We start from the raw sequence: 12,897 nt of genomic DNA on the forward strand, positions 1-12,897 counted from the left end.
AACAAATTTCTTTTGAGATAGAATGGAATATTTTTTTTTACTTCAAAATTAATCCTAACGAGCCATAAGAACACTATATATATATAACTTGACATGTTACTAACTGGTTGCTGCCTTCACTCTTAGTTGTCGATTATATGGTGCTTGGTACCAAGTACAGATTTTTCCTATACGGCTGCCTATTAAATCTTTAGATGATTCTACAATATATAGTAGGTTTGTAGATATAGTAGGCAGCCATATAGGAATAAGCATGCAACAATTCCACCATCGCTGATTGTAGCTTTTCTTAAACAGTAAATCACAATCGCTGCTGATTGCTGACATAATTGAGCACCGAATGAACAAGACCGATTGCAATATAAATAACATGTGATGGTGCTGCAAATTAAGCACACTGAGTGCAACAAAGTGTTAACATGAAAGGCATTAATACACTTTTGTTGAATTTATTCTACACTCTCTTGCTGTTTCTTGGAGTACAAAGGTCATCGGCAGGGATTAGTTGGTAACGATGACACGAACCGTAAAGAAGTTTATATCGTGTACATGGGAGCCGCGGATTCAACCAATGCAGCTTACTTTCGGAATGACCACGCTCAGGTTATCAATTCAGTGCTACTAGGTACGTAATTACAAATATTATTATGTGATATCAATTAATTAAGACTTAAATATAATTTTTATCTTAATAAATATTTAATTTTGTATTTTTTTTAAAATAAACATAAGATTCATTAATTTATCATATATTAAAATAAAATATTAATGATAAAAATAAAATTACTATTTTATTAAAAACTTAAAATAAAATAAAAATATAAAAATGATATATTTATTAAAAATCAAAAACATATTTCAAGCCATTTGATGATTGATATGCTCGAATGAATTGAAGGAATGAGAATGGTCTAGTTCGGAACTACAAGCATGGTTTCTAAGGGTTCGCAGCTCGTCTATCAAAAGAGGAGGCAACCTCAATTGCTCACAAACCTGGTGTGGTGTCTGTTTTCCCTGATCCAGTTCTGAAGCTCCACACAACACGGTCCTGGGATTTCCTCAAATACCAAACTCACGTCAAAATTGACACCAAACCAAATACGGTCTCCAAATCTTCTTCCGTCATTGGTATCTTAGACACAGGTTATCAATAATTAAAAAACAATCATATTTATAATTGTGGACTTTATTGATGATTAATTGATTATTGATATCCTAACAATTACCAAATATTTCAAAAATGTTAATACAAAAACGTAACATTTCAGGTATATGGCCAGAGGCGGCGAGTTTTAGCGACAAGGGTATATATGGGTCCTGTTCCATCTCATTGGAAAGGCACCTCCATGCATGAAATCGCAAGACTTCAATTCCTCCAATTGTAACAGGTAAAAAGATCCACAGCCCCACCTGTATGGTAATTCTTCCAACAAGACGGGTGAATAAATGATATATAAATCACAACACAGCCATATTAATTGATTAACTCTTGTTCCCGTTATTAAGCTTTTCAACCCTATTCATGTGGTGTGGGTCACTCCCTCTAGAGTAATGGATTGCTTTTGTATTCACTTTTTTCTCTTTTATCTTTTTTTCCTTAGTCCTTATTAAATCATATTTATACTTTTCTTTCAAAATGTTTAATAGCATAAAAGTGGCCGAACATCTTTATCCTTTTACGTTTGAATGGATAGGAAGCTAATTGGCGCAAGGTATTACGTGGACCCTAATGAAGGGGGCGACAACATGGCAAGGGATTCTAGTGGGTTGGTGCCGCTGTGAGTAATGCATCTTACTATGATGTTCTAACTTTGGGTGTCGTGGGTAAGCCATTCTTGCCGCACTTGACGATGCCATTGAGGACGGAGTGGATGTGTTGTCGGTGTCGTTGGGTGCATCCACTGGGTTTCGACCCGACTTGACGTCCGATCCAATTGCGATTGGAGCATTCCACGCTGTGGAGCGTGGCATCCTCGTTGTGTGCTTTGTTGGGAACGATGGACCAAGCTCGTACACGCTTGTTAATGACGCGCCTTGGATTTTAACCGTTGCAGCTTCCACCATTGATCGGGATTTTCAGTCCAACGTCGTCTTGGGTGTTAACAAAATCATCAAGGTACATACTGAATTGAATAAGTAAACTGTGTTGTGAGACTTCAATTTCTTACCATTTGAATGAAGAAGATTCTCTTGAAAGAAACAAAATTTATTTTAATGATCTTTAAATTTAAGAAGAAATTAATCTCCCTCTAGTGGTTGAGATATCCTTGACTCACATAAATAGAAAACTACAATATAATATAATAGTAATATTTTAATGCTTATGTTATGTAAAAGTAAAAAAAATATCATTAATCAAACAAAAATCATTTTTATTATAATTAATCTTGGAGTCAAGAAATTTATGGTATGTAATTATTTTTAATTTGATAATATCAGTATAAAATTCTCGAAGCATAACGTAGTTTCTCTAATAACAATCTATAGCCAATTTATACGATATGTTTTATGAATCAACTTTTGGACTTTAATTTTTTCTTCCCCTTTACATTTATTTTATTTTATTTTTGTAAAAGATTCAATCAATTGCTTTATAACCAATTTATACATTATATTTTGTAAATCAATTTTTTTGTTGATAAACTCAAAAGAAAAGGATATAATTTTTATCCTTCTCGAAAAAGGGAATCAGATGAAAAAATAATTCATTTTACGAATTAGCCTATGAATGTTTTGAAAGTATCATTAGTTAAATAATATTAATACATCATATTATGCGTTTTTAATTACTTAAAAAGTATTGATGTTTTTTTTTCATCACAATTTAATACTTTTATTTTCTTGTTTTTGTTTTAAATGGGTACAGTACAACTAATGTCATCTTTGAAAATTATTAAACTTCAGGGCAGAGCTATAAATCTATCCCCCTTTCAAATTCTCCGAAGTATCCAGTGAGAGTCAGCCAAGGCGAATAGCACCAGCTTAGCTGAAGCAAAGCATGTATGCAAAATCTACGACCTATATGAAAAGCTTAGCAATATATCAGAAGCTCAAAAACCTTTAAATTGGACAACTTAGAATCAAGTAATCAACTAAGGAATAACAAACATGTTTTTCATCAGTTATCTGTCACAACTCAAAACCTCTAAGCAAAAAATTAAATCATTTGTTAAATGCAGACAATGCCATCCAAATTCATTAGATGTGAATAAAGTCAAAGGGAAGATTGTGGTCTGTGAAGGCAAAAATGATAAATATTCAACTAGAAAAAAAGTTATCACGGTGAAAGCGGTAGGAGGAATAGGCCTGGTTCATATTACTGATCAAAATGGAGCAATAGCATCAAATTATGGGGACTTCCCAGCAACAGTGATAAGCTCAAAAGATGGCATCACAATCCTACAGTACATCAATTCAACCAGGTAAGGATGACACTTGAAAGAAGCAAACATTTTTGGTCAATTTTAGAATCTCGTTTGATCACGTACGGGTTATTTTTTTTCAATTGTTTGTGCATATATATAATAATATAAAGCAATCCAGTGGCAACAATTCTACCAACAACAACAGTTCTTGATTCTAAGCCTGCTCCCCTGGTGCCAAACTTTTCATCAAGAGGGCCTTCATCGCTTTCAAGCAATATTCTCAAGGTACAGTATAATGATAAAATTATACATATCATGATAAAGTATATCCTAAATGCTCAACACTAAACAGAACCTCCTTTCTTTCTTTCTTTGTAGCCTGATATTGCAGCACCCGGAGTTAACATTCTTGCTGCATGGATTGAAAATGGCACGTACAGAAGAGGTACCCAAAGGAAGAAATAAAAGCCCTCACTATACAACATAATCTCAAGGAATTCCATGGCTTGCCCACATGTTTCGGGGCTTGCAAGCAGTGTCAAAACACGGAAGCCCACTTGGAGTGCATCCGCAATTAAATATGTCATCATGACTTCAGGTCACCCATTTGATTATTCATTAAGTAATGTGATATAGCGATGTCTCAACTCCTATCTTTCTATATATATGCAGCAATTCAAAGCAACAACTTGAAGGCTCCCATAACAACGGGATAAGGGTCGGTAGCCACACCTTATGACTATGGAGTAGGGGAAATGGCAACATCTGAACCATTGCAACCAGGACTAGTTTATGAAACCAGCACCATTGACTACTTGAACTTCTTGTGTTACATTGGATTCAACGTAACCGCGGTCAAAGTCATCTCCAAAACTGTCCCTCATAATTTCAATTGCCCCAAGGATTTGAGCTCTGATCATGTCTCTAACATCAACTACCCTTCCATAGCAATAAACTTCAGTGGCAAAAGAGCCGTGAACGTGAGTAGAACTGTCACAAACGTTGGTGAAGAAGATGAAACAGATCTTTCTTCTTCTTTTTTGTTATCATGGCAAATTGTGAGCGACGGGAAACATTTTTGTGTAATATGTTCTCATTTTCTATTTAATTTAATGTATTTTGCCTTTTAAAAACTTATCCCAATAATTTGAAACTTATTTGATAAAGATTAAATTTGTACTTACAATTTGTTTTCCTCTTTTTCTTTTTTTAATTTATGATAGTATATTTTACTCTTTTTTTTACACAATAATTATGATTCCTTTAATTTGAGGTTGAAATTTGAATTTTTTAAATAATTTCATTTTTAAAATTATGATAATGCCTTTTACTCTTTTTTTTTTTAATTTGATGAATGATATATATTTTATCAAAATATGTTTAACAAAATAAAAGAATATAATTGACGATAAAAAAAATATAAAGAGAGGGGAATACTTTGAAAAAAGACTCACCAGCAGCAGCTGGATGGTGCAACTAGATGTCTAGATCTAGATGTTCATTCAGAAAAAAAAAAAAGAAAAGATCTGGATGTTTCACCGCCATTATTAACGGTGTACCAACTGATACTAGCGTGCCCAAAAAATTGTGATTTAAACACCCAGATATATCTTATTTTCATTTTCATACGATTAATACGTATTGCTCCGATATAATTGTAGATATTTTCATTATGTTATTCCAGCATACCAAACGCCTCATATATCCAATAAGCTTTGTAAACAAAGGTGCTGCCTCTCCTTACATGCCTCTCATCATCGTTGTTATTGCGATGTAAGTCTCTTAACATTTGAAATATTGACATACCAATACCATTGATATTTGATATTCAACTCAATTAATTAAGACATTTTGTTACTTATTAATTAATGACAAATGCTAGTGGAACTTAAAATAAAAATATTATTAGGAGACAAAAAATTTATGTTACTCGTGATTTTTTTTTTATGTTCTCTTATCATTTATATAATAAATATTTTTATTTTTAATTTCTTAATTAATATCCTAGATAAGAATACTAATTAGCGATATCCTTAATTAATTAATCTAAAACACTAGCTACCTGTCAGCCATATCTATGCGGTTATGCACTTATGCAGAGCAATAATGTACATCCAACTCCATCACTTGAAGACTGATTTGAGAAAGCACACTTATTACGCACACTAACACCTTCAGTTCCTTTAGTTTATGGATGTTTGCAGTACGATTTGATTTGGTTATAATAGAATACCAAATTCAAATTAAATAAAACTAATTTTAAATTATTGTTTGATTCAATTTGATTTGACATTATTTTTATATTTTTAACATATTATCATAATTTAAAATCTATCAATTAAGTTTATGTTATTTTAAAAATGAATTTATTAATTTTATTAAATTTTGTTTAATATATTTTAATTAAAAATTATTATTTTTACTTCTATTTAACATTAATATAAAATGATATTATCAATTATTTTAACATAATAATAATTTGTATATCAATTGATATTTAATATTATTTTTTTAACATTATTAATAAATTCTTTTTAATATATAAAAATAAAATATACATCTTCATTATAAAATAAAAGAAAATTAATAAATTACTTAATACTTATTACTAATTATCACAATAAAAATATAATTATAATATATAATTTGTTCGTATCAAAATCCAAAAATTAAATCAAACCACTAAATATATAACTTTTTTAAAAAAAGAATTATTTTGGTAATTTTCAATTTAAGCAGTTTTCAATTTTTTTAAATCAATTTAACAATTTACAAACAATTTAGTTCAGCTATAAACACCCTAAATTCTCCTCAAATAGGTTAAATCCATTCCAATGGGCTTAAAACAGGGCATCATATGACGAGTTGATTCATTAGTAAAAAATGTCACTGAATCTTTGCTCCAAAAGAAGAAGAAAAATATTTATACTACAAAACACAAAGAATGAATTTAAATACGAAATCGGATAGGACATTCCTTTGGTGCAAGTTGTAAATAACTTGCATTGCACCAATGTTTCATATCATCTAATTCACTCATGTGTTGACATGTGCCGTCATCGTCACATAGTTAGGTCTATTTTTCTTTTTTGCATTTAAGTTCAAGGTCTTTTTTGGCAATTCTTTTTCTATTTTTATTTTTAGTTTCTTGAAACAATCCCTAATCTTCATATGTTGTAAATCATATCATTGATTAAGTTGAAATAATTTCATAATAATTTATTCACATATTTGGTGATAAAAAATTATAAGATTTAATACAGTAAAATTATAAAAGAAACTTTATTTTCAAAATTAATTCTGGCTCAAAGCCACGGACATGCCATGATCACAAAGGTCAAATGTGTGTGATACATTGATATGGTACGGTGCTGGTCATAATTATAATTATTAATTACTGTACTCGTAATTATTAAGGAATCTTTTTTCGCTCAGCTGAATCGCATGGCGACATGGTTACCGCGTTCATTGGGTAATTATATTTAAATTAATTTTATTAAAACCAATTCTATAAAAACTGTAAACTAAAAAGGACACTTAATTTCTAAAAGAATCGTGTAATTAGCGAGCTAGAGTAATACAGCCAAGAGCTTCTTTCCCCTACCTTAACTCCTTTATAATGACTTTGATTGATAGCATATATTGCCAATTAGCTTTAACTGTTATAATATAATGGTATTTATCTAATCTTGACATGTTGCATTACATGTTACTAAATGTTGCAACCTCTAGTTTTAGTTATCGAATATATGCTGGCCGGCACCAACTAACAAAATTTCCTGTATGGCTAGCTACCAATACTATATCTTCAAATGTCTTACGTTGCATGAATTGAGTGCTTAACGGGTAATAGCAGTGCTCATAAGGAATACGAATGTTATAAGTTTACCATCGCAGATTGTAGCGTTTCTTTCACCATAAAAAAAAAAATCACAATCGCTGCTAAGTGCTGACACAATTGTGCACCAAATGAACTAGACCGATTGCATTATAAATAACATGTGAGGGTGGTGCGAAGCACACTGAGTGCAACAAAGTGTTAATTAACATGAAAGGAAATAATACACTTTTGTTGCCTTTATTCTACACTCTCTTGCTGTTTCTTGGAGTGTCAGCAGGGAATGGAAGTAACGATGACACTAACCGTAAAGAAGTTTATATCGTCTATATGGGAGCCGCGGATTCAACAAATGCTTATCTTCGGAATGACCACGTTCAGATTCTGAATTCAGTGCTAAAAAGGTACATATATTATTATGTGGACATTAATTAATTTGATGATATGTTTAATTACTCCTATATTTTGTGTGAATGAATATTGAAGAAATGAGAATGCCATAGTACGGAACTACAAGCATGGTTTCTCAGGATTCGCAGCTCGTCTATCGAAAGAGGAGGCAAACTCAATTTCTCAGAAACCTGGTGTGGTGTCTGTTTTCCCTGACCCCATTCTGAAGCTCCACACAACACGTTCCTGGGATTTCCTCAAAAGCCAAACTCGTGTCAATATTGACACCAAACCAAATACGGAGTCCAGTTCTTCTTCCTCCTCAGACGTCATTCTTGGCATCTTAGACACAGGTTGTCCATAATTAGAAAAAACATGATATTAATTTACCAAGTAATACACACACACACACACACATATATATATATATATATATGTATGTATATATATATTTCATCATTTTTAAAAATGTTAATATATACAAAAAAAGGGGATTATTAATTTCAGGTATATGGCCAGAGGCGGCGAGTTTTAGCGACGAGGGTTTTGGTCCTGTTCCATCCCGGTGGAAAGGCACCTGCATGACATCAAAAGACTTCAATTCCTCTAATTGTAACAGGTAATTAGTAAAATGTGACATATAGGATGTGAAACCATAATCATTAAATATATAAAGGCGAACGTTACTATTATTAGTAAAAGGTGATTTCCAACAAGACGGGTGAATAAATGATAAATCACAACCACCTTACATGATTAACTCTTTCTTGTTTACGTTACTAAGCTTTTCAATCAATCCTATTTATGTGTAGTGGACTAGTGGGTCCGATGCCAATAGAGTAACGGTTAGCTTTGTATTGATTAGGAAGCTAATTGGCGCAAGGTTTTACCCTGACCCTGATGGGAAGAATGATGACAATGACAAAACGCCAAGGGATTCGAACGGACATGGGACCCACGTGGCGTCAACGGCGGTGTGTGTGGCTGTGAGCAACGCATCGTTCTATGGTCTAGCCACGGGGACCGCGAAGGGTGGGTCCCCCGAGTCAAGATTGGCAGTTTACAAAGTGTGTTATAGGAATGGGTGTCGTGGATCAGCCATCCTGGCGGCGTTTGATGATGCCATTGCCGACGGAGTGGATGTGTTGTCGCTATCGCTGGGCGTATTACCTCTTTCCCGACCAAAGTTGACATCCGACACGATTGCTATTGGAGCATTCCACGCCGTGCAGCGCGGCATCTTGGTGGTCTGCGCCGCTGGGAATGCCGGACCTCTCAAGTACTCAGTTGTAAACGATGCACCTTGGATTTTAACCGTTGCAGCTTCCACCATCGATCGGGATCTTCAGTCCAACGTCGTCTTGGGTACTAACCACGTCGTCAAGGTACATATCCAATTCAATTGAATTGTAAATTCGAACTTTATATATTTTTCTTTATTTTTCAGGTATAGCTATAAAATTACATTCTGAAAAAAAAAGTATTATTAGTTAAATATATTTAATGCATTATCTTATGTGTTCTTAATTTAAAAAATACTTCATTTTTTTTAATGTATTTTCATCACAATTTTGTACTTTTATTATTCTTGTTTAATTTATATTTTAAATCGGTTGCAACTAATTAATGTCATCTTTGCTCATCAATGATAATTATTAAACTTCAGGGCAGAGCCATTAATTTCTCCCCTCTTTCAAATTCTCCCGAGTATCCAATGGTATATGGTGAGTCTGCCAAGGCAAAAAGAGCCAACTTAGGTACAGCAAGGTATGTACGCAAAATCTACGAGCTATGAAAAATCTTTAACAACCGATCATCAGAATCTGATACTCAAAAAACATTCATGGTTTTGAATTGGACACCTTAAAATCAAGTAATCAACTGAGGAATAACAAACATGTGTTTCATCAGTTATATTTAAAACCCAAAACCTCTCGGTAAAAGATTAAATGATTTGTTACATGCAGAAAATGCCACCCAAATTCATTAGATAGAAATAAAGTCAAAGGGAAGATTGTGATTTGCGATGGCAAAAAGGATCCGAAATATATAACTATGGAAAAAATTAACATAGTGAAAGCGGCAGGAGGAATTGGTCTGGCTCATATTACTGATCAAGATGGATCAGTAGCATTTAATTATGTGGACTTCCCGGCAACAGAGATAAGTTCAAAAGATGGCGTCGCACTCCTGCAGTATATCAATTCAACCAGGTAACGATATTGGCACCTGAAAGAAGCAAACATTGGTTGTTAGTTTTGGAATTTGCTTTGATCACTAGTTATTTTCTTTTAATTGTCTGTACATATAATAATATAAAGCAATCCAGTGGGAACAATACTAGCTACAGTTACAGTTCCTGATTATAAGCCTGCTCCCGTGGTGGGTTTCTTTTCATCAAGAGGGCCTTCAACGCTTTCAAGCAATATTCTCAAGGTATGATATGATGATAATAAGATCATACATATCATAATAAACTATCCAAGCTCAACACTAAATAAAACATGCTTTCTTTCTTTGTAGCCTGATATTGCCGCACCGGGAGTGAACATTCTCGCTGCATGGATAGGAGATGACACATCAGAGGTTCCAAAAGGAAGAAAGCCCTCACTATACAACATAATCTCAGGAACTTCCATGGCTACTCCACATGTTTCAGGGCTTGTATGCAGTGTGAAAACACAGAACCCCTCTTGGAGTGCCTCTGCAATCAAATCTGCCATCATGACTTCTGGTCAAGCATTTTATAAATAAATAATGACCAATGTAAATGTGATCTAAGTAATGTGATTTAACAATGTATCATAGCAACTCATATCTTTCTATAAATATGCAGCAATTCAAAATGACAACTTGAAGGCTCCCATAACAACGGATTCAGGGTCGATAGCCACACCCTATGACTATGGAGCAGGGGAAATTACAACATCTAAACCATTGCAACCAGGGCTAGTTTATGAAACTAACACCGTTGATTACTTGAACTATTTGTGTTACACTGGTCATAACCTAACCACGGTTAAGGTCATCTCCGGAACTGTCCCCGATAATTTCAATTGCCCCAAGGATTCCACCTCTGATCTCATATCCAACATCAACTACCCTTCCATAGCAGTAAACTTCACTGGCAAAGCAAACGTGGTCGTGAGCAGAACTGTCACAAACGTTGCCGAAGAAGATGAAACAGTGTACTCTGCCGTTGTCGAAGCTCCCAAAGGAGTATTTGTCAAAGTGACTCCAAATAAACTTCAGTTTACGAAAAGTAGTAAAAAATTAAGCTACCAAGTTATTTTCGCACCAAAGGCCTCCTTGAGGAAAGATTTGTTTGGATCTATCACTTGGAGTAACGGCAAATATATAGTTCGAAGTCCATTTGTATTAACTAAATAGTGAAATTAAAAGTAACAATGAATAAAATGCAAACTAAATTCTTCATGGTGTCCAGCTACTCTCTAGTCTTTATTATTTCTTATTCATTTTCCCTCTATTTTAATTTAAAGATGTTATAACTAGTTTCCTTAGGATATTAATTAAGAAATTAAAAGAAAAAGTAGTTGTGTAAATCATAAGAGAACGTAAAAAAAAATAAAAATAAACAAAGTAATTTTTCACTTTTCAATCAAAGCATTTTTAAGTTTTTTAACCAATATCTTTTAGACACCAATCAACATTTGTCTTAATTTAATTAATTGTAGTTTCAGCTCCTCAAATATGCTATTTTTTTTTACAGGTAAGCTGACCTACTTTGTTATACCATATTTACAAGTAAAATTAGTTCTAACTTACTCACAGGCCTTTTGACCCAGCTTAATACAGAACGCAAACGTTTCACTTTGCAAAGCGGAATGTTTGGGGCTATATTTGTCGGGTGCACTGATGTTGTATATTAAATTATTTAGAAATTTCCTGCTGTCAAACTAATACATCTTGTACTTAGTTTTGGTTTCAAATAATAAATTCAATATTTGCTTTTAAAAAATATTAAAAAAAACGTGTTTCAATTACATTAATGTCATAGTTGGATGGAAGTAACCTTAGTTTTTACACCGTTGGTAATTCAATACCAATTTCATGCTTCATGCACAAACTCCTTAGATGTCATAAAAGATAGATTTCTAGCAAAATATAATAATACACAAATCATTATTTATTTTAAATACCCTATCATTACCTCTTATTTATGTTACTTTAACTTGAAGAGTACTTTTCCTGTCTATGCCATTTTAGTATGCTCCAATTAATTAGTGGGCAGTAGAAGTTAGAAGCCAATCAAGGGAAGTATTATGCTATTAGAGTAATTTTAATTCTACACCCCATTTTAGATTGAATTGATCGAGGTGGAATTAAAGAGGAGAGAGATAGAGAAAAAAAATAACAATAGAAAATAATAGACGTAATATATATAATGAGAAGGTGGAGAGAAATAGAAAAAAATGTAAATGTAAATATAAATACATTGCATGCCAAATTATTTTTTCATTATTCATGTAATTTTTCTTCTAATAAATTTAGGAATTGGTGAAAAATATACATATAAAATATTTTTGAGTTAATGGTAAATTTTATTGTACTTTAATTCTTTGTGACATGTTAATAGTTTTAAAATGTATAAAAATTGAAAATTTGAAAACTTAAATAATAAAATTTACAAAAAATACATTTAATTCTTTGTGACACGCCAATATTTCTCCAAATTTATATACTCACAAATTGCAAATGCAAAAACCATTAGAGATTCGGAGAAAGGAAATACATTTAAGGAATCTAATCGAGTAATTTTTTTAAAGCAACTCAAATGGGTATAATTTAAATAACTCCTTTTGAGTTTCTTATTTTTTTTATTAAGGAAACTGTTTGATAAACTAAAATGAAAGGTATTGGCCGGTGAATATTTAAATTCTATCATAAATTAACTTTTACAATATCACATTATATTAATTGACTTTCCGAATGTCACATCATATTTAAATCATTCACACATATTTTATTTCAATGAATGGTATAATTTAAGCAAAAGTTAAATGACTCACTTTTATACGTGTTTTAATTAAAATTTTAGTTCAATTATTTTAATTAATTCAAGATTTTTTTTAATCATAAGTCACCATTACTTCTAGAAGCAATTAAATTTAATTTTAAGCAATCCAACATGATAGATAGATTTCTTTCGATAGTAAGAAAAAAAGAAAAAAACAAGCAACCATATCTTAAAATTAGCAACTTTATTTTTGTAAAAGAAAACTATAAGATTTAATACAGTAAAATTCTCATATTTAGTGATAAGAATTAATACAGTAAAATTAT

At 32.2% G+C, this 12,897-nt stretch overlaps 1 protein-coding gene and 1 pseudogene across 1 annotated transcript; both read left to right on the forward strand.

The window, feature by feature from the left end:
- Positions 1-419: 419 nt before the first annotated feature.
- On the forward strand, positions 420-4,513 carry LOC114408559 (annotated as a pseudogene).
- Positions 4,514-7,268: 2,755 nt separating this feature from the next.
- LOC114408558 (CO(2)-response secreted protease-like) lies at positions 7,269-11,037 on the forward strand. The gene is made up of 9 exons (XM_028371649.1): positions 7,269-7,607; positions 7,690-7,946; positions 8,101-8,212; positions 8,459-8,978; positions 9,260-9,360; positions 9,561-9,806; positions 9,915-10,029; positions 10,117-10,327; positions 10,430-11,037. The coding sequence occupies exons 1-9, from the start codon at positions 7,414-7,416 to the stop codon at positions 10,981-10,983; spliced, it is 2,310 nt and encodes a 769-aa protein (XP_028227450.1). The 5' UTR covers positions 7,269-7,413; the 3' UTR covers positions 10,984-11,037.
- The last annotated feature ends 1,860 nt before the right edge of the window (positions 11,038-12,897 follow it).

Source organism: Glycine soja, chromosome 4 (genome assembly GCF_004193775.1).
Source record: "Glycine soja cultivar W05 chromosome 4, ASM419377v2, whole genome shotgun sequence".
NCBI lineage: Eukaryota > Viridiplantae > Streptophyta > Magnoliopsida > Fabales > Fabaceae > Glycine > Glycine soja.